General features: G+C 42.3%; 1 protein-coding gene across 2 annotated transcripts in view; it reads right to left on the minus strand.

The window, feature by feature from the left end:
- Window positions 1-26,220, minus strand: part of GABBR2 (gamma-aminobutyric acid type B receptor subunit 2) — a 608,047-nt gene that overhangs the window by 401,890 nt on the left and 179,937 nt on the right. For both annotated transcript variants that reach the window (XM_053243867.1, XM_053243869.1), the window contains one exon: window positions 12,536-12,706. In XM_053243867.1, the coding sequence (XP_053099842.1) occupies window positions 12,536-12,706 (171 nt within the window). The remainder of the gene's footprint in view (window positions 1-12,535; window positions 12,707-26,220) is intronic.

Below are 26,220 nucleotides of genomic sequence, written 5' to 3' on the forward strand. Positions count from 1 at the left end.
GGCAGGCACCCACGTTCTGCCTCTGTCAATGTGAGATCCACAAAAACCAGATAGTTATAGCAGCAACAGAACAGCATATTATACTCAGTGCTGAGAAAAGAAAACCATAAAATCAAACCATCCAAAATGGTGCTTGGAATATCGAAACGTTACAATTGAAATGCGGGTTGTTCTGCTCTGAGCTCGAAACAAGCTCTTTCTTTCTTTCTTTCTTTCTTTCTTTCTTTCTTTCTTTCTACACCATTCCAAACTTCCATCTCTGGGTGGTTTACAGCAACATAAAACAAATTAAAACAGAAATTAAAACCTTAAAACAATTTAAAACTACATGTCTAGTTAAAAAGCTTGGATGAATAAATGTGTATATAGAGACTTTCTAAAAGTTGTCAGAGATAGGGAGTTTCTTATTTCAGCAGGGAGTTCATTCGAGAGTCTCAGGGTAGCAACAGAGAAGTCCTGTCCCTGTGTAGCCACCAGACTAGTTGGCAGCAACTGCAGACAAACACCTCCAGATTATCTCAATGGGTGATGGGGCTCATAGTGAAGACGACATTCCCTTAAATACCCTGGGCCTAAGCTGTTTAGGGCTTTATAGGTTATAACTAGCACCTTGTATTTTGCCCGGGAACTCATTTGTAGCCAGTGTATTTCTTTTAGTATAGAAGTAATATGGTCTCTCCGAGATGACCCAGAGACCAATCTGGCTGCCGCATTCAGGACCAACTGCAGTTTCTGTTCAAAGACAGCCATACATAGAATGCACTGCAGTAATCAAGCCTGTTGGTTACCAGCATATAACCAATTACCAGTCTGGAGATTTCTTCAGAACGGTACCACTGTTCTGAGGTCGTTTATCTCAAGAAATGGACACAGCTGGCATATCAGCCAAAGCTGATAGAAAGCAACTTTGGCAACCGCCTCAACCTGAGACATGAGGAAGAGGTTTGGATCCAGAAGCACCTCTGCTAATTGAGCAAAGAGACACCTTTTAAAGTGGTGATTCTCTTATATTTAGCAGGGGGAGAGCAACTGGCCCTATCCAACCCCAGCACAGCATCCCTCCAGTGACTGTTGCTGGTGTCTACCTTACATTTCTTTTTAGATTGTGAGCCCTTTGGGGACAGGGGACCATCTTATTTGTGTATTATTTATTTTTCTATCTAAACTGCTTTGAGAATTTTGTTGAAGAGTGGTATATGAATATTTGTCGTCGTCATAGTAGACTGTGTATTTGTTCCTTCTGGGGAAGTGTGACCCCATCCATAATCAAAAGATCAAAATTGTCTCCCAAGTTCTGATTTGAAGGGTGTTCTGTTTCAAGCTTAAAACGCTCAAAACGGCCCATTTTTGAGTCAGAATGTTTCACTGTTGGAACGTTCTGCACATCCCTATTGTCAATGTCAGGAAGGGGGCTGAGCCCAGGAGCAGCAGGCATAGGGAGAGTGTGTTCAGGAATTAGAACTTTGGGTTAATGAACTGTAGGGATGGATAGTATGATTTGGTTGACCAGAAGGAAAATGGGCATCATCTAAACTGGAACTGATGTCAGAAAGAGGTTCAGCTGGGTCTACCTGGGTCAATGATATAAGTTGTTGAAGCTTCAAGAAAAATTGGTTGAAGCTTAGAACATAGCCAGATTATTGGAGATCAAGAGGAGGCGGCTTCTACTTTGGCTTGGTAGGAGCTTGGACAGTAGTGAAGGAAAACTATGGCAACTTCTATGACATTTTAGAGGAAGATCTCAGTATAGAGGATGTTGGAGCATTGGCCTCATTGAGCCTGATGTGGGTATAAATACTAAAGTTAATGGTTGACCTGTGGTAGAAGTTGAAGTGGAGGTAGACTGAAGTAGTGAGGGAATGGAAAGCTGAGGCACTTCTGCATCTGCAATTCCTTATAGCTCCATGAGAGAGCTTGTAGATAAGTCCAAAGACTGGAGCTGAGCAGCAGAAGGGGCTGAAACCTTGCAAAGGGTTTTGACACCACCTCTTGGAATTTGGGCTAGAAAGGACTCGAGTGATTTCTCCTAGAGGATGGCATAAAGTCTGGATGAGCAATTGTACATTGATTATTTGGTGAATCACTGGCAGTGATAACAAAATCCAACTTTGTCCTCTTTACCAAGTCAAGAGAGGCACTAATCATGGCTCTCAGCATTTGAAAGTTTTCCTCCACAAATCTTGTACTTTTTGAAACTAGCGTGAAGAGCCATAAACCTATGGCTTAAGCTAGTGTACAGTGGTGGGAAGGTGGTAGTGGGGTACATGAGAAAATAAAGTTATGAAAAGGGAAAGGAGAAATAAGGTATAAAGGGGGGAAATATGTAAATGATTGAGACTAAACTCACTCAGCTGGCAGACCAAACAAAAAGAGAGAGAGATTCTTCTTGGTGTTACTGCTGTGGCAGTAAAAGAAGATCTGGGCGAGGCAGTGTGGGCTACACGCAACTAGACATATACTATCACTCCACAGGGACATGGCTTGTACCAAATACCCTTGGGGCTAAGCTCTAGAAGGTTCTGATAGAAGCTCTGCACAGGCAGAAATCCCATCAATGTGAATGAATAGAGATCACAAAGAAGAATCTGCTAGACAGGTTATAAATTATTTATTTTCACCAGTATCATGTATGACATTATAGACATGCCTTTCAAATATAGTGCAACCTCTACATCAGCATTATCCTTGTGAAAGCCTGCGATAGATGCAAGAAGCCATCCTGTCAGACACATTTTGTTGATGTCTCCAAATCCAGCTCTAGAACATGATCATTACCAAGTTTGACAAGATGCGATTAACTGAAGGCATGAGCTGTGAGGCTGTACAAGTACATGTCCTCTATGCTGATAACCAGTTCACTGAGAACTGACCCTACAATGTTTGAGAACAACTGTTCTCCATATTTGGTTTTGACCTGTTTGCACTTCTCCCTTCTGTTTAAGAATCCCTCATAACAGGATTTTTCTTCTAAAGCAACCAGTGCAGGAATTCTTTTTCTTCACATGCCACTGCATATTTATGTATACTTGGAACAACACTTAGTATTCACACACACACACACACACAAACACACACTGTTTTTTCGTCATAATCAGCATCAACCAAAACTATTGTGGGCAGCAGCATTTAGGTGGCACAGGGCTCAGAGCTGGGACCAGGAGAGCCAGGCAAACATTTGGGGCTCACAGATCAAACTGGTAGCCAGAGGTTAGGAATGCACCAGAAGACAGACTGAGCAGCCAGTCAGAGATCAGAACACACCAAAGGATGAACTGAACAGATTGTCAAGAATAAGGGGTCAAACCAAAAGCAGGCGGTTGAGCAGAAGAAACCGTGAGGAATCAAGGGCAGATCCATTAGTTGAGGGGAGAGCCATTAGGGGAGTTGAACTGGTAGCCAAAGGTCAGGAACACGCTGGAGGTCAAGCTGAGCAAGCGAATCAAGACCAAATGCACCAGAAACAAGGAGACCTTGTTACTGAAACAAGGCCCACCTCAGACAGGAAGCCTCTTACACTCTTCCTGTTACAGGGGGAACCAATAGTTAATTATGCTGGGGTGGAGCTTGTCCAGGGTCTAAACGCTTAAAAACCGGCTGTGTGTAGCAAGCTGCCATAAGCGGGCAAACCAGGCAGAACATGATACTTATCTGGAAAAAACAACTTCCTGCATTCCTCCCAGGTCTTTGAGAGGATAACGTTGGCCAAAATATCACATTTGCAGTTGAAGGACAGCTCAACAACACCATATGTTATGCTTGTGACAACAATGCCATCGGATAAGGTATCTATTTTAGACCATGCAGTGAAGATTATTTAAGAAGATCTCTTTTGAATATCCCAAACTTGATGGATCTTTCTCCATAAAAATGTAACTATGCACACTGAATTATGAGTAATCTCATTGACCTCAGTGGGATTTACCTGCTCCATCTGTGCTATTTTACTACGACTACTTCTCCTCCTCCTCCTCCTCCTCCTCCTCCTCCTCCTCCCCCCCCTCCCCTCACACACACACACACACACACACCACCACCAATATAGAAATATTCTGCCTGCTTTTCAACAAAAGTTTCCAAAGTGGTTTACATAGAGAAATAATAAATAAATACGATGGATCCCTGTCCCCAAAGGGCTCACAATCGAAAAAGAAATGTAAGATAGATACCAGCAACAGTCACTGTGCTGGGAGTGGATAGGGCCAGTTACTCAATAAAGAGAATCACCACATTAAAAAGGTGCCTCTTTGCCCAGTTAGCAAGGGCAAACACACACACACAGTTGTGGCCAAAGAAGGGAGCTTCAGAAATAACAGTCACACCAGCAAGGAAACCTCCTAACACCACAAGGCTAAAATACCCTCTGGCATCTAGGAAGGCGTCTCTGACATGAATCACAAGGCAGAATGGGGAAAGAGAATGGACAGGAAGAACAAAGAGTTTTGGCCTGTCAATATATTTTCATTAAGGATGTACATGAACCGCACGGAGCCAGCATACACATGGCATCCGCACATGCGCAGATGCCGTGTGTGCTGTTGCCATCTATGGGTTGCCATCTATTGGGACAAGCACCGACAGAGCAGGAAGCTGCATGCACTGGCAGAGAGCAGATAAGGACCTGTTCTCTCTCTCTTTTTTTAAGATAGCAATCCCCACTCCCCTCCCCACAGTTCCAAACCAGTTTGATGCCGAACCTGTGCATGAACTTTTACTTCATGCACATCCCTCATTTTCATGCATCTGTGGTAGCAAGCATGACTTGTCCCCTTAAGCTAAGCAGGATCCACCCTGGTTGCATATGAAAGGGAGACTAGAAGTGTGAGCGCTGTAAGATATTCCCCTCAGGGGATGGAGCCGTTCTGGGAAGAGCATCTAGGCTCCAACTTCCTTCCCTGGCATCTCCAAGATAGGGCTGAGAGAGATTCCTGCCTGCAACCTTGGAGAAGCCGCTGCCAGTCTGTGTAGACAATACTGAGCGAGATGGACCTATGGTCTGACTCAGTATATGGCATCTTCCTATGTTCCTAATCCACTGTTTTCATTTAAAGTAGTAATTTCCCAGGGTACCGTATTGAATGTAGCACTGTTATAAATGCCTTGCTGAAATACAACAGGCTAAACTGAATCAATTGCTCCATTGGGGAAAAACAGTTGTTCTCTCTCAAAAAAAGATATGCGTCATTTGGCTTGGGCTAGGGAATAAAAAGAACTATTAGAGATTCCACACAGACACAGAGTTGGAGGCAAAGTGCAACTCAAGACAAGCTTTTTATTCAGTCTAGGAAAACCAGACAATAGATGAGACTTGGGATGGGCCTCCAAGGATGTCAAGATAATGGATTGGGGGTGGGGGTGGGGGGGCTGTAGCAAGACCTCAGGAATGACACTGTAATTCTGTGGTTGGCTCTAGTGTACAGGATTTTTTTAAAGGAAATGGAGCAGCTGCTCCCCAAGGAGAGGAAAAAATCATAAATTGCCTCCTTATCTAGAGTTCTGGAAGACAGTAAAGTGCAAAAATGAGATCTGGAGGAATTTGCCTGTGCTTATCTTAGTGAAAACTAAAACAGAAATGAGAGCAATCCTTTGTTTTTGTTTGCCAGGAAAGAAAAAAGAGCGCCTGGGTTGTGTTGTGAGGAAAGAGACTGTAATCACTTGGGGCTAATTGACATATAACTTTCTGCAGCTTATTTTCAGCTTTTCTCCACTCATGCAAATGATCTACTTGCCTAAGCAGTGTAAAGAGTGATCTGAGATATGACAGAATGCTGCAGCAGCAAAGTCTGTAATTTATTAGGCATGTTCTATAGTTTTCTGTTACAGGGGTTTCTGCTACTATCCCCAAGCTTAACTGCTGCAGGCTCACTAGAAACTGGATGGGAGGGAAGAGGGTGGGGACAAGGGGGGCCTTTCTACTCTTTCATTACTGCTTGACAACAGAAACACCAGGGCGCTTTCCAGACTAGACCCTACAACGGGGTCAGGATGTATCTCGGAAGTGTGCTTCCACATTTCCTGCGTCGTGACACCGCAGTCTCTACATGGACAGAAGGGTGCCATTCACATTTCCAATGCCTTGTTGCTAATTTAATCGCTGCAATATAGAGAGCAAGGATGTCATATATCCGGTGTGGAAAAGTTGCTGTTTTTTCGGGTTGTTAGTTGCTCCCCTGGCTGTTTACGTTCCAAAGGCGACTTGCCCAAACGGAGGCATTTTGCTGCTGTTTCAGCAGCTACTCTGGAAAGCACCCAGGTGAAGAACAGGATAACAGAAAATCTGCTCAGGCAAACTGCAATCTAGTATTAGCACATTCTGTTTAGCCCCCACAATGGGAAGACAAATGTGGATTTTATGGAAGTTTTATTAAAGCGTTAACATTTTGCTCAACTGTAGTCTGCAGCTATAGCTTGGATTTACTTTAGAAATGTTTTGGAAAGACTTCATTTCTTTCATTTTTTAACAATTTTACACAGAAATGTCTTAAAGCAAATATTTAGATGATGATTATTCTCTTCAGGAAACTGTAGCACTTACTATTTGTTTTATACTGGAAGAAGAATACTCCATTTAAAACTGTAATCTAGTCATCAGTTGTCAAAAAGAACCACAGAAGACTAAACTCATATCAAGTGAGAGATATGGAGATATTTCAGTGCTACAATTATTTACCGTGACTACTTTTTTCCTATGCATTTTGCAGCTCTCTTGGCTGAAGAACTGCCACCTTGAATTTCAAACCTGATCAAACTTGTAGAAAGCACTAGCCTTTGCTCTGCCATGCATATTTATACAGTGTCACTGACTATGTACTACTTACATACCATTGAATTTCCATGCAACTTCCTAGCCAATACTGACATCAATATCCCTGGAAAATTGGCAATGGTGCAAGTAAGATTTCAGTTAATCATTTGCTTCCACCTGCCCCTAACCTCACGTTAAATCTATATATTGATTAATATACCGCTAAATGGAAAACTTCAAACAGATTAATGGGGATTGATTCTGCCTTACAGGAAGGCAAATCCTGAACAAAGGACTCTTGCTTTCTATAGATATCTTGATTGCTGCATAAATACTGCATCCAGGTGCATGGACACAGATAAATTTAAATTTGCATATATCAGGATATTGGGTCATACACATTATTCCTGGAATGTCACTCTAGAGAAAACAAAAACCTTCTCAAGAATAAAACATTTCCCCCCTAGAAATCTGATTTAGTGATTCTTTTTAATTTAAATGGGATAACCCAGTGGTCCCCAAACTGGGAGCCTCCAGTTGTTGATGAACTACAACTCCCATCAGCCCCAGCTCCAATTTATTGTGGCTGGGGATGATGGGAGATCTAGTTCAGAAACATCTGGAGACTCCTAGTTTGGGGACCACTGGGATAAGCCCTTCTATATTCCCCTTAGTTCCTTGGAGAAAGGGCAGGATATAAATGCAACACATATTTACTCAAAACTAAGTCCCATTAAAATCACTCATCAGAAAATGTTTTTAGGATTGGGGCTTCAGTATTTTAAAATGACAATTAGTATCTTAAACTTATTTAGTGTACTTGACAGAACACTATTTTTATTTCCTTTTCATACACTGTTTTCCTAAATATATCTTACTACTTTTGTGTCATTTTTCTTTCTTTTGCCGAAGGTGTTTGGAAGTTCTTGCTAAATTCCCAGTCTCCAGCCACCAGAAACAATATTACTCTTGATACAGTGCAAAGAGATAAATGGTAGAGAGGAAATTCAACCTGAGGTAAATGAAAAATGTGAGCACAGACCTGCATAAGTTTTACTACTGACTGTTGAGTTCTGTGATTATTTTTTTAAAATTACTGCTTTAAAATAATTGCTGTTCTACAGTGTCTAGTAACTTTAGGTACTTTTGAAATAGAAAGAGGAGGAGGAGTAATTCTTGGTTTAAGAAAAGAACTGAAGAATAGCAGCTAGCCTAAATTTAGTGCCCATGTGAAATCTGGTAAGCCTACTCCTGTTTGTGTGGGCTAGAAATGGGCACAGACTAGTTCCAAGAGTAGCAAGTGTAGGGGACAGTCAGATATGGAACCAGTATATTTATTACACAGTAAGGCAATTAGCACACATTTTGACTGCCCCAGCCCTTTAAATTCCACAAGGACATCATTCCCTCCATACATGATTGGAGGAATGGAGGAAGAAAGCAAAAGAGTAGGAACACTCATGTCAAGTGTCAGAGAAATTAAGAGTACCAAGTTACATAAAAATAGCTGTGTATGTTTTAAAGGCACACCTAGTTAACAGCTTACATTTATTCTCTATAGCCCCCAAACATTTGCAAACATGCTCAATTACTGTGGGAAACAAGCTAATTATGCCCATAAATAGCTCTTTATATATTTGCATATATCAGGATCTTCAGTTATTCCTGGAATTTCACTGTTGAAAAAAAGTAACTCTCTCAAGACTAAATGCATTTGATTTGAAAGGGCTGAAGAATATTTAACACCATGGGAAGAGAACCTACAAGAAGTGGAAAGGCAGCATTCATCCTTGCTATAATTTCACAGTTCACACAAAGACCTATTTTAGAGCAAGAAGTGCAGAACACTTTATTTATCAGGATCAGTTCACAAAATACAATGCTTTTTCCTACTGTATAAACAATCATGGATGTCCCTGAGAGTAGGCTCACACAAGCCCACATGTGGAGACAGATGTGGAGACTTGATTTGCTATCAAGCCTCCCATGATAGCAAAAGGTCTCTTATGAACTCCCCCATCCCAGGCAGTAGCATGAAGAGATCAATATCCTGGTTTAAATTAGTAAGATCACTTTGGAATGGTACAGAAATCTTGCTAATATAAGCAAGCATTGGAGAAGGCAAGGTTGGAACTAGTGGTGTGCACAGAACTGGTGCCTGCTGGTTTGAAGTTGGGGGGGGGCAGTATCTTTAAGGACTGGGGAAGGTGTTCTTATCCCTCCCACCATGTTTCCCCCACCATCGCTGTCTTTTAAAATGGTCTGGTGTACCTCCTTGACCCCCCACCCCGAGGGTGGAGGTACAGCAGTGTATCTCCTTGCCGCCGCGGTGCTTCCTCAGACCAGAAGTGGCCACAAGGGCCCGGAGCACGTTGTGTGTGTGTGCGCGCGTGCCGGGGGTGTGTGCGGAGGCACCAGGGCGGCAAAAAGGTATGCTGCTGCCCCGCTGGACCATTTTAAAATACAGCGCCGGTGGGGAAAACACAGAGGGAGTGGTAAAAGCACACTCCCCATCCTTAAAGATACCCTCCCCCTATCTTCGAACCAGCCGAACTGCAGGACATTCAAACCGGTTCAGAGGCCCATAAAAGGGCCTCCAAACTGGTTCGGGCACATCCCTAGTTGGAACCAGAAAATAGAAGCCAGTGCTACTTCTGAGCCAAACGCTTCAGAATTTGCCTGCTTTGTTCTGAAACAAAAAACACAGGGCAGTCAAGAGATTTGAAGTCTGATTTCCTCTTACCCCTGGATTCAACTTCAGCTTTCCCCATAGCAGTTTAACCCACTCAGATAGATTATTTCACAACATTGTTGTTTGTGTCCAGTTATGCCTCTGCATCTGCCCAGATGGATTATCCATGTTCCTGACTTGACCCTTGGACAGCCCAGATGTATTCATGTGAACCTTACCCTGGCTGTTCCGCCTACACCCCAGTATCTGACAAGTACTAAGTATAGAAAATCTCATCTAATAATTTGTCAGCAACAATAGCATTCATTATCAGGCCAATTCAACAAGCAGAAAATAGCAAGTAAAAGAATCCTTCTTGGGTTGTATTACTTCAAACAAGCAATCCCAGCTTGCAGTTTCCATTTTAAAAAATCTCTCTGCATGTAGAAATTTAGCACACCATGGAGAACAAGTGAAAACCCTGCTACCTAGCATGACAGCATGCTTTCTTTACATTAGCAGGAAAGTTGCTTTTTACGTAAAGCATGGTAAAGTATCTAAATACAAAATGCCATGCTATTACTGCAAGCTTGAATCGGCCCTCATTGAAATACATTTTGAGACACATGTCATTCATTCATTCATTCATTCATTCATTTAAACATATTGTTATACCACCCAAAATTTATGTCTCTGGGCAGTTTACAACCACCCCCTTGTTTAAAAAAATTTAATTGTTTGAAACCACCTTCTAATACAAGCAGTTTTTAAAAATTATTAACCATTTTCAGACACGATAATAAGGTTACAAAACATGCATCATAGCAATAAGTGAAAACATTATTTCAACCAACAGCACAATAAAATTTCCCCCTCCCTACTTAATGTAGAATACAAATATCCACCAATTTTCTACCCTAATTTCCCCTTTAAAAATCCATACCAAACCCCAACCCAAAACAACACCACATCTGTTCCAGTCACGAATCATCCAACACTACTTTACAAAAGGATCTAGTACAGGGTTTCTGAATCTTGGGCCCCCAGATGTTGATGGACTACGACTCCCACCATCCCCAGCCACAATGGACATGGCTGGGGATTATGGGAGTTGTAGTCCATCAATATCTGGGGGCCAAAGGTTAAGAAATCCTGATCTAGCACAATGTTTGCTATGCTAAGGATGGTTCCCAGATTTCCTGGAATTTGTCATGGCATCCCACTTAAAATAAGAATGTTTGCTCATGAGTTGCCAAAAGCAATAAATTGGAAGTCCAGTGTTCTACTTCTGGAATATCTTTAACTTTCCATATCTGCAGTTTATGTGCTGCAGTCTGTCAATCGCAGAAACACCTGCAATCACACTTACGGCACTTGCCTCTTCAGACAAACACCATACATGTATGAAAGAGGAGTGGATGAGGCTTCCTGGAGCATCGGTGCCCGTGTAGAACTTCTAGAACACTGTAGACCTGTGGTTCACAACCCATGGTTCTGAATACCCTCCAGATGTTGCTGAACTACAATTCCCATATCCCCAGCTAGTTCCAGGTTGGGAACCAGTGCTGTAGATAGTTACAGCAGATTCTGCCCATGTGGAATGATTTTCAACCAAAAATTGATTCACTAATACTGGATAATGCCATACACCAACCAAGTAGCAATATATACAGTATTTAAATCCTTACTTCACTTATCCCTTTCACTATCCAATGTAACAAAACACTTTGCTTTGCCTGTGCAAACTACTATTCTAAAAAATCTCAGGGATTCCAGAACTTATGATGCCCCTAAGGCATCCGGACCAAACCACTGACACATGTTATGCTTTAATCGAAGATACTGCCAAGCAGCACTTGGAGGCAGAGTTCCCTCTAATGTTTTTCATCTGTGTGCTGAATGAATTTTGTTCTGGGCGGCAGTCAAGGCAGTGCGCGCGCACATGAATTCAGAGTGGGCCAGGACACTGCTGGCTGCTCAAACCTCGAAATGTGCAGTAGGCTGCTCCAGGAGTGCTGCTAACTCAAAATTCCTTTGCAAGGTTCCAAAACAGTTCTGCAGCTCTGGTCACCAAGAGCTTGGTTTCCATATTAGTTCATGTGTGTCAAATTTCTGATAGCTGTAGTTTTTATTACTGACTTCAAACTGCAGGTGCAGTGCACCCCAATGTCGCCAAAAGCCTACTTTTAGAATGCACAGCAGATCTGCCTGCCCTCAGGGAATCCCCGCTGCTCCCCCAGCGGGGGGAGTACACAACCAATGCTCATATTTATGCATCTACAACAAAGAGGGAAAACACCTGCCAGGAGCAGAACTATCAGAAGAGTAGAAAACAAAATGAACCCACCCACCCACCCCAAAACACCACCGCAAGAACAACGCATGCAACAAAGGAATGCAAAGCAGCAGAAGTGAAGTCATCTGTTTTGTTCTGAAATCACAGAGTACAGTCATTGTTGACAGGCTCTGTGGATGCTGCTGGCAAAGCCTCAAAATGCACAGCAGCCCCCACCCCCCAAGTGCTAACATGTACACCCCTGACTGCCAGGCAGGAATTATTATTTTTTTACCTCCCCCTAACACCACCCAGCAAGGCATTCTGCCACTTAAATTAGCTGAATGCACCACCAAACGTGACTTCCTCGCAGCGGCCACACCACAGTGCTGAGGAGGTTATGGACTGCTGGGAGCCAGCTGTATCCAGCTGCTGAATGAGGTAAGAGAAAAGTCCTCCAATACAGCTGCTGCTTAGCACATGAGCATGGTTATTGCCTCCAACCTAGTTTTAACAGACAGATGATCAGCAAGCGGAAGTGTGCACAGCTCCCAAATTAGGGTAGAAGGCTTTATGTCTAATACATTTTTAGCATAGGCCAATTTTCAATAATAATTGGTCCAAAGACAGCTTTTCAATTATAACCCATGTTGGCTGATTTTCGAAAGCATCCATGTACCTCAAAAAGTGAGACTGAACTTTTAAAGAAGAATGATGGTAAACTTGTAGGCTGGTGATATTAAACCCTCCTTTCCCAATTGAAAGCTGTATTTTCTTCAAAGATATGCGAGGATACTGCCCTCTCCCTGAGAAAAGCTACTAATGCAAATAGTTAAGCAAATCTTACCTCAGAAAATCTTCGTATATCTTGGGTAAGAGTTCCCACCCTTTTCCATTTATAATGTTTGAGCAACTTCAGAATTGCAGGGTTCACAGCATTATCGGATGGCACTGTCCGGAAGAAATAAGGATACTTTTTCTTATCAGCTAATTCTGGTGTTGTTGCTGCAAATGAGAGCTATGAAACAAAAAAGAAAATTAAAAAATCTCAGTAAGATTAAGCTAACAATACTTGTTAAAAAGAAAATACTTGTTCTTAAAGTAAAGTGAGGAAAGTGAACTATTCATTTCTGTTTCATTTCTCCTTGCAACCAAATGAAGCCCTCATCCAAATATGGCCACAGATTTAAGTGATACCAATGGAATTCTCAGTAGGCATGCCCACAACTAAAAATAGTTCCCCAAGGGCCAAGTCATACAATCAGATGAGATGGAGGTGCTGGCAAATACCAACAGATAAGTTTTATCACTAGAAAAACTTCCCCTCACTGATGTGTGGTGTATTCCCATAATAAGAAAATAAAAATCTGTGGGGTGTATTTGATGTTTCCTGCAAATATAACAAAATTATCTATCTAAACCAATTCAAAATGTCTGATCTGGTTACAAACTACTTTTTAAGGTTAGTGTCTGAACTGGAAAATTAAAAATATTGATAAACCTGAACTGAAACTGAACTCACATTTTAAATGGTTGGTTCTCTGTGTGTATGTTCTTTCCAAATTTAGACATTTGGCTCTGCAATAACATCTATTGTACAGGTTGGAATTAGGATTGGGCCTAAGCAACACATGTACCCAGCACAATGGAAATAATGTAGAGCTGTGTGCAATAGTTTACAAGTTGCATGCAATTCTCCTACTGCACTAGTCTTTCATCTCTTTTGAAATGCAAACTATCATACGTATATTAATCTGAATATGCATTTGTTGGGTTCACACATAATATCATACTCATGGTATCAGGTACATGCACTCCTAAGGATGGGACAGCTTAAGTAAGGTAAGGAGATGGTCTCCACCACGAGACATTGAGTGCAGGCCCCCTGCCCCCTACAATGGGCATCACTCCACCTGCCTGCTTCCATCACCTGGTCTCACCTCTGCTGCCACTATCCCATCCTTTGGCTGCATTGTTGCCAAAGTGCATTGTTCCCTATTCAGCTTGTTGCCTCCTCCTTACTAGAGGAAACAAAAGAGATAAGTTTGTTGCTGGAGGATAGATAGAATTAGAGCAGCTCAGCTGTGATACCAGCAATGAGGAGAGGCTGTTGTTGGGAGCTTTCCAGATTGACTCAAGACTGTGAGCTCGGCAGCGGTAAAATGCTTTGGCTTGGCAGGATTGTATTGGAAACGTAAATAAAGGGTGGAAGCCATTTGTTGTGCAAAACCACCAGCAGGGGGAGCAGTCTTTTCTAGCTTGTGAAAACCTCCCTACAACCGGTAGGGAGAAAACCGCCCTACAATGGGAAAATACAGCTATTTTCCTGCAACACACATGCAGTGTCATAGAACAGGCATAGGCATTGGCATTATTTCAGTCTTTGACCAGCATAACAGCAAAATAAACAAAATAACAGTTAAGACAATCTACTCCTACAAAGTAATAAGGGATCTCTATAAAATTACCAGATCAAAATTATGTTCCTAATACAGAACAATGTTAAATCTCATTCCATATTGTATTCTATACTATGTATGGCAACAGCATATCCAACAAGGGGATGCAACATACATACAGGCGCGAAAGTGTTTAGTTCTTATTAAACTCTAAACGAAATTTGCTAGCTATGAGACAGAACTTGGCCACATTATAGGATCTAAAGTCTTGATCTGTCAAGAGGAAATTAAGATAAAAAGAATCAGTACAGCCTAGATATTCGCTGTATATGGAGAGATAAGCTTATGCTGAATGTCACGATAGTACTGACAGTACAAGACCGTCGTTTCAATCTCACCCAAGCCAAAGGGGCAAATACGATCTCTGTATGGGATTTTTTGATATATTCCTTCCATCACAGCTGTGTGGAAGGCATTGCATTGGACCAGTGTCAGAGCTCTGCGTTACTTTGGGACTGTTAACTTGTATAAATAGTTGGTAAGGGTAAAGCTCAAAATTTGATTGCCCCAAAACACACCAACCAGAATGGAGCCCTGATCAATTTGCCACTCCGTATCATAAACTCTTTCCCTTATTTTGACTCTGGCACTTTAATAAACCAAGGTTAGCAATGCAGTTGGGGGGGGGGAGCCATAATTATACAGCCTTTCCTCCATGCCTTTTTCCCCACCTTGAGTGATAGACGTTCTTTAACACTAGTGGAGTTAAACCTATAACCTGTGCTGGCCTTTGACCATAATAAAGATGACTGACTGATTGGTTGACTGGAGTTAAACCAGTGGGATGAAAAACCAGCTTAAGCCAGAATTCAAAAATAATAATCCAAGCTCTAGTCTCTACTTTGAGCAACCCTGTTTCCAGCCGTAGAACAGCACTAGGCACGCAGCTGAGAACATGAAATATATTCTTCAGGAAATTGGATTGAACCACTTCTAGTTTAGAGAAATTAGAGTATACGGCCAGCTGCACTCTGGACAAGAGCTGTGCTTGAACTTTGGGCGTTGTAGTACTGAAATGCAAAGATAAAACCCGAAAGAAGGCATCAGAAATGTGAACAGCACCTTGCTGACAGCACAGGGACTGCGATGTCGAAACACAGGCAGTACGGAAGCACACTTAACTGACACACAGTGACACTGTTGTAGCATGCAATCTGGAAAGCACCACAGTGCAAACTCTGCTTATGCTGCTGACCTACTTTATCGAACTGCAACACACCCTGGAAGGTGAGGCCATTCTGGTGGCAAGGAGGAGGAAGGGCAGGGGTGGTGGTAGGGAGGCAGGGCAACATCATTACCCCCTGCGGCCCAGAGAGCTTGAGTGGCAAGTGGCTTGTTGCCACTTACCACTTAGGGTGCTGCTTAAAGATTCAACCTCTTCCCAGTTCATACCAGAGCACAGGCGCTTTCTCTCCTTCTCTCGCTCTCTCTCACACACATACACACAGAGTACTTGCTCCATGTTGAGAATTAAGCTGCTTACTAACTGCAGAATTGAAGACACATTCCTCATATTGTAAAAGTATTACATATTAATAGCTTATTCAAGAAGATTCTAATATTTTGAACTGACCTGCTCTGCCTCAGTTTCTCTGTTTGTATAATAGAAATACTAGGTACTCTTCTTCAGAGAGATGCTGTAAAGTATTTTAGGTTATAATAGATAAGCAGAATATTCGGAACTGGTTTTACAGTCCCTTGAAAATGTTTCATGTTGTTAAACCCAAAACAACACTGAACAAAGAAGTGGTTTTCTTTTCCTTAAGAAGCCCATTTAAGTATATTTTCAGTTTTTAAGTAAAGAAATGAATGATTTGTGAACATAAGGCACTTGATGTACTGGGATGTTCTTACTATATTTGATTCCATCAACAACTGGCAAAAAAGAAAAAGAAAAAAACTATGTCCCTCCCTCTGTTGCCTCTTGTATTTAAGTGAAAATTACATACAGGGGGTAGATTTGTCTCACAGGGTTAAGTAGAATGACAGCATGCAAAAAAGAACAGAGCTACAGTAGCTTTAAAAGCTCCAAACAAAAGGGCATTTTGGCAGGCTGCAGCTTGCCATGTGGGGATGATGAGATCTGCAACCTGCTGAAGTATTCCACTTTTAAAGGTACAGGAGCCCCTTTGCATCTGGTTACCCCAAGGATAACGCTAAGGATAACTCTGCCCAATATTCTAAACTAACAGCTCCAGATTAAGCCCACTCTAGTATGAGTATCAGGACTGCATAGTTCAGAGAGCAGATTTTAATTTTAATTTATTTGTACAAGTTTGCATCCTGCTTCTCTTCATTAAAAACAAAGTGTCTCACAATATAAAATCATAAATGCAAAACTGCATAATACAGCAAAACACCAAAAAATCAACAATATAAGGTCACAATAAGGCAGGTTTTAATCTGGCATCTAAAGACAGAGAGCATGAGGGCCCACCTGACCTCTATGGGGAGAACATCTCAAATAGCTGGCACCACAGCTGAAAAGATCGTGCTCCTAGTGGATGCTTTCTGTACTTCACATAGCAGAGGTATCTGCAGCAAGACCTCCGGTAACTATCAGAGCATCTCAGGGAGGTACACATGGGAGAAGGCAGTCCTTCATGTACAAATAGGTCTCCCATTACAAATAGGGCTCCAGCCATTATGAATGGGCAGTTAGTGCAAGCAACAGAGAATTGGGGTAATACTCCCAATGGGCAGCCCCAGTCAATAACTGGGCATTCATTCATTCATTTTTACATTTATATCCAACGTAGTTTGTATAAAAACATCAATAAAGAACCATAAAAGTGGTCAACCCTTTCTTATACTCTCCTCATAACAAGAAAGGAGGTGCCCAGGAGAGCTCTTGTCCTGAGTTCCTGAAAAGACCAACAGCCTGAGACATTTTATTAATCTTATGTAATTGGCTTGTTTTGATATTGTAAACTGGTTTGGGTGCCTTTGTCAAGGCAGATAGGCGGTATAAAAATGTAACAAATAAACAAACAACACTTCCAAGCTTGAAGGATTTTCACAGCCAGAATCCTCTAATTGAAGGTCTCCATAATCTGAAAGCAGCCCATCATTGCTCCAAATACAACAGAACATCTATTATTTGAAGTGCAGTTACGTTAATTACTACACAGCCTACACAGACTTGTAGGTAACATTTCCCTTCATCTGGATAGCAGATTACTAAAAACTGTTTCCCTAGGCTATTTGAATAAATGATTCTGTAGTGTTATTAAATCAAAACATTGCTCACATTTAAGTGTCCCTCTGTTTATGCACGGCTTCCCAGAGCAGCAGGACGCTCACCACTTCACTGAACAGCACAGAGAGATTAAGCAGAGAGCCACTGCACATGTTGTGTTGACTCCTCATCCTAAAGCAAGTACATGTGGCTGAAAAAGCCAGTTACTCCACTTTTTTCCAAAAGGAGATTCACACACTCCTGACAGAAGTTGTGTGTTTGAAGTGGTCCTGAACTGAATTTCAGAAGACTTCAGAAAAGAAAGCAATCTCAGAACATCCTTATAATATTATGTAAACAGCACTAGAAACTATACAAAATTATGTTCATATACAAAACTATACAAAACTATACAAAAACTATACAAAATTATGTTCATATGAAATGATGTTCATAGTCTAGCACTAACTTTCCCAAATTCCTGACGTCCGAACCAGACCTCTCCCTGAATTAAGATTGGAGGCATAATTCACTCTTGCATCCAGAAAGGTTCACCAACAAACAAAAATGTGTATTTTCACACTTCTCACTCTTCCAGTGAGAAAGTAAGAATTACCCCACTTAAAGGAGCCTACTACCGTGTATCTGTGCCCTTGTTCTGAGCATCATTCAGAGCAGTAACAACAGGCAGTCACCAATGAGGGCAGGGAATTATACTGCATCCCTACCTCAAGAGTGTAAGGGATCCAGACCAGAAACAGAGCTGCCGAAAGAGAGCTACTAGAGTTCCAGGGTGTCCCCAGAACATGGGTCCATCCGTTCCTCAGGGCAGTGCCCCTCCACCGCTGTTCCCACTCCTTTGTGCTCCCACCCGCCTCCTTTGTGCTCCCACCCGCCACCCACCTCTACTTGCTATCACCTTTGTTGCTCCTGCATGTGGAAGCAGAAAGTGCTTGCAAACAACACTGTGGGCAGAGGAGGGTGAAGAGAAGAGGGAAAGAGGTGGAGCCTGGGCATGGAGAGGAGAGGTGGCAGCAGAGATGGCAGGAGATGAGAGGGGCAGTGTGAGCAAAGTGTGCTCTACTCCTGAGCACCCATCGCTGTGGGTGGGTAGGGAGCCCCATGCACCAGGGCACGAATACAGGCCTCCTGTGCGCTAGTTACATGAATGCCAGAGGCAGAACCACCTGTCCTCAACAGAGACCAGCTGGAAGGAGCCAAGGTCAGAGCACTGAACTACCCAGAGAGGGAGCAGGCAATGTCTACTGTTAGTTTGGGTTCACACGATCCTGTCATTATTCAACTGATTTGTGTGGCAGCACACTAGCAGTTCTCAACACAATCTGGGAATTAGTGACCTGTCCATTCAAATGTAGCCAGGAAGGAATAGAATCAAATTCTTTCATTCCTGAGGAAACAATGCATCAACATCAGAATGAAAGAGAAATATCTGAAAATATCAGCACATTAGGAATAAAGTAAAGTAAAGTTGTGCTGTCAAATCGATGTCAACTCCTGGCAACCACGGTCATGTGGTTTTCTTTGGTAGAATACAGAAGGAGTTTACCACTGCCATCTCCCATGCAGTTTGAGATTATGCCTTTCAGCATCTTCCTATATCACTACTGCCTGATATAGGCATTTCAGGGATTCGAACCAGCAACCTCTTGCTCCTTAGGCAATCTACTTCCCCACTGCGCCTTTAGGAAGCTAAATTAGGGAATGGCTAGTACTAAATGAACAATTCCTCTCCAAAGAGTACTTAAGGCAGGCTTCAACATTCACCTCCTACACCATTTTCTCCCCTCTCTCATGAAAGACCCTGCCTTTCTCACACAATGCTTGGCACAAAGTTTCCCCTCACTACTGCTGGGTGAGGGTTGGGATAAGAAACCAGGAGGGGATTTTGTGGGGAGAAAAAGGACTAGGTTTTCTAGTTATGAATTCTCCTGCAAAAGTCCAGGCATTAAAGAAGGGGGAAAAAGAGCATCTTCTCTCCCTCTGACTGGGCAAAATTGGAAGCAAGCAGGACCGAGTACTTTTGTCACATTTGCATGTACTGTACCTCCATCTGTCTGTCTGCCAAGAGCTCCTGTGCAATTTTGTACCAAGAAGACACATGGTTTTCCTTTGTGTGCCAGCACCATTCTCTCTCTCCTGCTTGTGCTGCTGTGATGTCCTCGGCCAATGCCAGGACAGCAAATTGGCAGATTCACAGAAGGTGCTGGAAGGCTACTTCTAGGATTGATCCTCCTCTTTCTTATATTCCGATGTTGCCAGGCAAACCATTCCAAATGAATACAAAAGCAAAGCAAGTGGGCAAAATGCCTTCATGAAAAGCCAAACTTAATGGAGAAGCAAGATTTCTCTTGTGGACGAGATCATATAAACTTCTGTGTTGTATGAGAAACTGGAATCTACACAGAAAAGTTTCCCACCCCTCAAAAGGGAGAAAACCAGATTTTGCATGAACTCCTTTTATTGTCCTCCCAAGACTAATTAAAGAGAGAGGAGGGGAATACAGTTGCTTTGAGAAAAGTATTTTGGTGAGAAAACTTGGAGTGGATTTCTTCTGTGAACAATTGTGCTCACTTGTCTTTTGAGCCCTGCTGATGAGAAACAAGTTCCTGTTCAACTGTGTTGTGGCACAAAGAAAGCCCAATGTTCAACTGAATGCCAAAAAAAAAAAAAAGGAAAGGAAAATGATGATGATGATGATGATGATGATGATGATGATGATGAAGAGTCTGACTATTACAAGAGAGAGAGGGGAGTGAGGAATTAGTATTTTATTTGTGAATTGCTGCTGGATAGGAGTAGGGAAAACCCAAGACAATGATTTGGGGGGAGAGGAATGAGTATGTACAGTATTTCCTAGTCATTATAGTATACTTGCTAGATAAATGTTTAATTTCTAGAAAGACGTGTAGCGACTCAGGCTTGTGAAGACCAGGGCTATCCATCCTATATGCCCTTCACTTTAATTCAATGGGGAAGAGCAGGATACATTTGATCAGTGGAAAAGGAATGGAATCATGCCCGTGCTTAGGGGAACGTTCCCCACTCAATCATTCGCCTCCAAGCCCAGGCACAAACTGTGGTCCCCTGATTTAAGAGGAATGAAAACCATACTCTAATTTTGGGGATGAATGACCTAGGACAGAAATGTTGTTTATGATACAATTTGTGAGAATTAAAATAAAACAAACGATAATAATATAAAAATAATTCCGCGTGTCACTTAGCCACAAATAACCAAAAATAGCCCTAGTTTTAGGTTTGTGAACAAAGAAAACAGGTCTCTATACCATGAATAGCTGAAAAAAGGGCTATTTTTTTAACAAAGAGTTCTGTGACTTACATTTAATTATTTATCATAGTTATATACCGCCTGATGTGTGTATCTCTAGGTGGTAGACATGATTTAAAATAAATATATATAAAAAACAGAAACGTAAAAGGTGAACCCGTGAAAAATGAGGGTCTCCTGTATTTTTTGACTACTTTCCATTAGACTTATAAGATCACCTGGCATTTCGTGTGCGTGTGTGTGTGTGTGTGTGTGTGTGTGTGGTTCCCCCCCGCCCCCATCAACTTTGCAATGCCTGGACCAATATGAACCAAATCGGGTACAGTTGTAGGGACACAAAGGGACACCTCAATGGCATAGTTTGTGATGATGACATCCACCCCAATTCAAGACGGCAGACATGCAAACTTTTGAGGCGCAAGTGGACTAACTTGTGAACCGCTTAACCGTTTTGAACCAAATTTGCTACAGCTGTAGGGACACATATGGGCACCTCAATGGCATAGTTTGTGATGATGCCATCCACCTGGTGTCATCTGGTGTCATTTCTGATGTCCATTTTGTGACTGTACACACACACACACACACAAACACACACACACAGAACAAAGCCCGAAAATCAGAGGATTGAGACTTGGGATTATTTATTATGATGATGATGATTATTATTATTATCATTATTATTATTAATTACATTTATAAACCGCCCCATCCAGAGGCTTTGGGTAGTGTACAGCAGCTTTTAAAAGACATAAAACACACAACTGAAAACATAATGCTAAAAACAATACAGAAACAATTCAAAAACAATTAAAATCATTTAAAATACTTTTAGAAAACAACAACACTTTACAAGTCTTGGAAGGCCAGGCTAAACAAATAAGTTTTTAGGGCTCTCTTAAAGGCAATATCTGCTGAGAGTGCATTCCATAGGCCAGATGCAGCTACAGAGAAGGCCCAGTTCCGAGTCGCCCCCAGACGTGGTAACTGGAGACGGACCTCTCCAGATGACCTCAATGTGCAATGGGGATCATACCGAAGAAGGTGCTCTCCAAGGCAACCCGGACCCAAGCAGTTCAGAGCTTTAAAGGTAATAACTAGGACTTTGTATTTAGCCTGGGAACATATCTTGCCCAGAAACAGCTCTCCAGCATTGCTGGAGAGCTGGAGAACAAAGTAATGTGCGCCCTCGTCAGCCCACCACCCAGTCAGGCCAGGAGCCAGCAGCCAGAGCCTGTCCCGTCTTCCCCAGCTCAGCCTCGCCATTATTTCTTATTTTCCCCACACACACACACAGACACACACACACACACACACTTTTTAATGATATTTGGGCACACTTAAGTGTGCTGAGGAACCAAACCCCCCAATCCCCATAGGCTCAAGGTTTCTTTTGTGTGTAGGGGGGGGTCTCTGCTCGTGGCAATAGCTCAGAATGGAACCTCCATGAACAAAGAAGGCCTCCTGTAAACAAAAAGAACTGCTGCTGCCATCAACAGGAAGCCCCCCCTTCAGAGTTCCAAAGTATAGTTTGAAATGGTCCCCCAAAATTTGACACTGCAATGAAGCAAATGGGGGGGGGTTGTCTTAGTCCTAATTATTATAAAATATTTATCATATTCTGTCTGCAAAGATTTTGTTGGTACACATGATCTCCTTTATCCTCAAAACAACCCTATGAGATAGGTTAGGCCAAAAGACAGGGACTAGCTCAGGGTCACACAGTAAGTTTTGTGGCCAATTAGGGATTTGAACCTAGGTCTCCCAGTCCAATTTCACTGCTCTAATGACCACACAACATTGTATCACAATACTACTAGTATTTCTATAGTGCTTTAGAACTTTCAAAGCACTTCACCTCCATTATTACGTTGTAAACCTCTCATCACATTAGTGTTAATATCCTCATACTGCAGATGGGATGGGGGCTGAAGCTGAGAAGGAGGGGTTCATCTAAGGCTACCTAGTAAGTTAAAGGCAGGGATGAGTTACACACCAGCGATTACCTGATTTGTAACCGAGTCTCTTTACCATTACTACCAACAATTTAGCATTCATGGGATGTATTTCAAAAGTTCAGGGCACTTCACATACATTATCTAAGTAATCCTTACAACAGTCCTGTAAATTATTATTATTTAGAATACCTATAAACCACTTTTCAACAACAAAAAGTTATCAGTGTGGTTTACGTAGCCTAGAACCTCGTGCAGCAGACACCAGCTTTTTCTTGTATTAAAAAAAGAAATGGTGATGTGCCATCAACCTGAGGCTGGGCAGCCATCTGTTAGGGATGTCATAGTACACAGATCTCTGTACTAAGTAGGAAACTGGACTGGCAGACTTCCAAAGTCTCTGGCAAATCTAAAATTCCAAGACCCTCCAGTTGAAGATCAGTGACCTACAGGACAACATTTACATTTTAAAAAAGAGAAGCAAACAAGTCCTCAGTTAAGTCAGCATGCTATCTTAGAGCCTAATAAAAGAGCAAAGTTTTGAACATCAAGAATACTGCTGAACAACTTCACATTTTCAACTTCACTGCTTGATGTTTTTCTTAGAGGCAAATCAGAAAACAAATTTAGTACATCTTTCTGAGCTATTTCATCAAGTCAAAGAAGCTGCTCAAAATGAAAATACTGGGGAAATATTACAGAAATGTTATTTTAATATTTCAAGAACAATAATATATGTGTCTCAATGAAAAATGCAATTTAATTAGTCACTGGCAATCCTTTGTCAAGTCTGTTAACAAATTAAGAACTTGTTCAAGAGAGCTTTTAAAATTAATTTGTTTCATTTGCAGACAAGAACAATAGAAACTGAACCAAAAAGGTTATTTTATAACTTCAATTCTGCTCCAAGACAAAAGCTTCAACTCAAGATGTGAGAGAGTCCTGTTTTAGCCCTGAGGGACAGGTACTTCTGATCACATACTTTGGGAGCAATAATAAAAGCTGTCAAGAGAAGAACCTGGGGCTCAGCCAAGGAGAAGAATTTTGTTATTTCCTGCATGTTTTTAAATTCCGTGTCTTCAGACTTACAAGGCAGAGAGTTATGTCTAAGAACTGACTACTGACTAATTAGTTGTTTCCCACCCTAATATTTTAGGGCATACCTATGCTTCCTTGCTTGTAGTACCTATCAATGAATACTTTTGGCAAATTGTGCACTTCTATGATTACTTTTGTGCTACTACTGCTAGGTTCAAAAAGACAGCAAAGGTAGGAAAGAGTAACAAGACAGAAACCAAAAATATATGAAAAATTGTTTGCCTAAGTGGCAGATGAGGAACTTGGCAGTGTGTCAAGAGTTATTGGAGACAATTTGAAAGAGCTTCTTTGGGTTGAGAAGAAGGGAGCTAAAGCTAGATTGCAACAAAGCCCTTTGTCAACAAGTAAAGCTTTCCTCTCACTTCCATGACAAACTGCAATTGCCAAAACTCCAGTAGTTTCTGGATAGGGATGGGAGTTCTGGCCTCCTCTGGATTCAATCCCTGCGTTATATCTGTTTGGTATCTGAATGGCAGCTGGAACATGGTGGAGATTGCACAAACAAAATATGAGAAATTTTGGGAGGAAGCACTATAAAATGTCCTGTACAACAAAAAATGTGACATAGATAAAGAAGCTACAACTTTACATATGAAAGCCCTCACTGAATCATAAGAACCCCCAGCTGAATCAGATCAAACCCTAATCTAGTCCGTTTCCCATAGTGGCCAAATAGATGCCCATAGGAATTCTACAAAAAGGCTATGAAATCAATACCACCTCTCTCCCACCACTACTCCACACACTGATTTTCAGAGGCGTACACCTCTGAGAGCCTTTAGTTGGCATTAGGGATGTGCATGAACCGTCCAACAGTTCGGGGGAGTACCTTTAAAGGGACTGGCAGGGTGTTCTTATCCCGCCCCCCACCCTCCCACCCCATCCACATTTCTCCTGCCACACTGTGCCCAAAATTACTGGCACAGGCACCTTCTTGCCGCCCCAGTCAGCATCAGACTGGTGCACCAGCCACCAGAGTGGCTGGTACACGTCCATGAACAGAGCTAGAAAAAGAAACTGGGCCTCAATGGACCGTTGACCCCTGTAATGGCCTGCCCAACCCCCACCACTATATCTCCCTCTGCCTGTTACCCATGAGATCACCTCCCCTAGAACATCCCTACTCTTCTGCTCTCCCAGACACTTCTCCCCAGCCCAACCAACCCCAGCTCCTCTGTTTCAGTAACAACAAACCCACAACTTCCTCAGTCCTGCACAAGAGCTCTGTGTTGCCCTTGCTAACTCTTTGTTGAAAGCAAGGAATATCCCATTTCCCTCCACCTCCTTCTGTGGCCCCAGTCTGTTCACCTCAAGGCTGAGCGCCAAAAGGATGAGAGCCCTTGTGCTCTCGTCCTTTGGCTCGCGTCAAGAGGCTCATAGCCTGTTCTGATATAGCAGTCACCAGGAGGAGATGGAGCAGAAGCACAGTGTCAGGGCCCCACCCAACAGAACCCCTTCCTCATATTTATATGTATTTATATTCTAGATAAAACATAAATAAAATGTATCTATGCATGATAATGGTAAAGTGTGCCATCAAGTCGATTTTGACTCCTGGCGCCCACAGAGCCCTGTGGTTTTCTTTGGTAGAATACAGGAGGGGTTTACCATTGCCTCCTCCCGCGCAGTGTGAGATTATGCCTTTCAACATCTTCCTATATCACTGCTGCCTGATATAGTACCAGTGGGGACTCAATACAGCAACCTTCTACTTGTTAGTCAAGCATTTCCCCGCTGTGCCACTGCATAGTGGCTCACTATTTCTTTGATTTAGAGAATGGTGATAAGTTTGTTCTATTTATTTAATGTCTCATCCAATACATGAGGCAGCTCATTATCCACAAAAATAAAATATTAATATTTAACATGAGATGCATTCATCATGATAAAAACTACAAAAGAAGAAAAATCACGTAAGCCACCAAAGTAATTGTTAACAAAATTACAAGACTTCCCCCCCCACCCCATGCAAAGATTTAAAAGGAGGTACATTGATGCTGGGGGGCAGGTTCCAATCCACATAAGGCTTTAAAGATCATCATTACATTGAACGGAGCAGGGTCACTTTGCAACTGCTCTAATCTGTCATAAAATCTCTCAAAGTATAATCTAAGAACATAATAATGGCCTTGCTGGATCAAGCCTAAGTCTCATCTATTCCAGTATCCTATTTCTCACAGTGGCCCACCAGATGCCTCTGGAAAGCCCAGAGGCAAGAGATGAAGGTGTGCCCTCTCTCCTGCTGTTGTTTCTCCCCTGCAACTGGGATTCAGAGGCATCTTGCCTCTGAGGCAGGAGGTGGCCTATAGCCATCAGACTACTACTACTACTACTACTACTAACAACTAGCTGGGCCTGGCACAAAGCATCTGCACCTCTAGTTCACCACCACTTCCCCCCCACCGCTGTTCCCCCCTGTCTACCCGCCATTTCTCCCGGCCGCCCGAGGCCGCCACTGCCATTCTCTTCCTGCCTGGCCGCCACCGCCTTCTTCCGCCTACCCGCCCGCCCCCACAGTTTTCTCTGTCTGCC

The sequence above is a fragment of the Hemicordylus capensis genome, chromosome 4, assembly GCF_027244095.1.
Source record: "Hemicordylus capensis ecotype Gifberg chromosome 4, rHemCap1.1.pri, whole genome shotgun sequence".
Taxonomy (NCBI): domain Eukaryota; kingdom Metazoa; phylum Chordata; class Lepidosauria; order Squamata; family Cordylidae; genus Hemicordylus; species Hemicordylus capensis.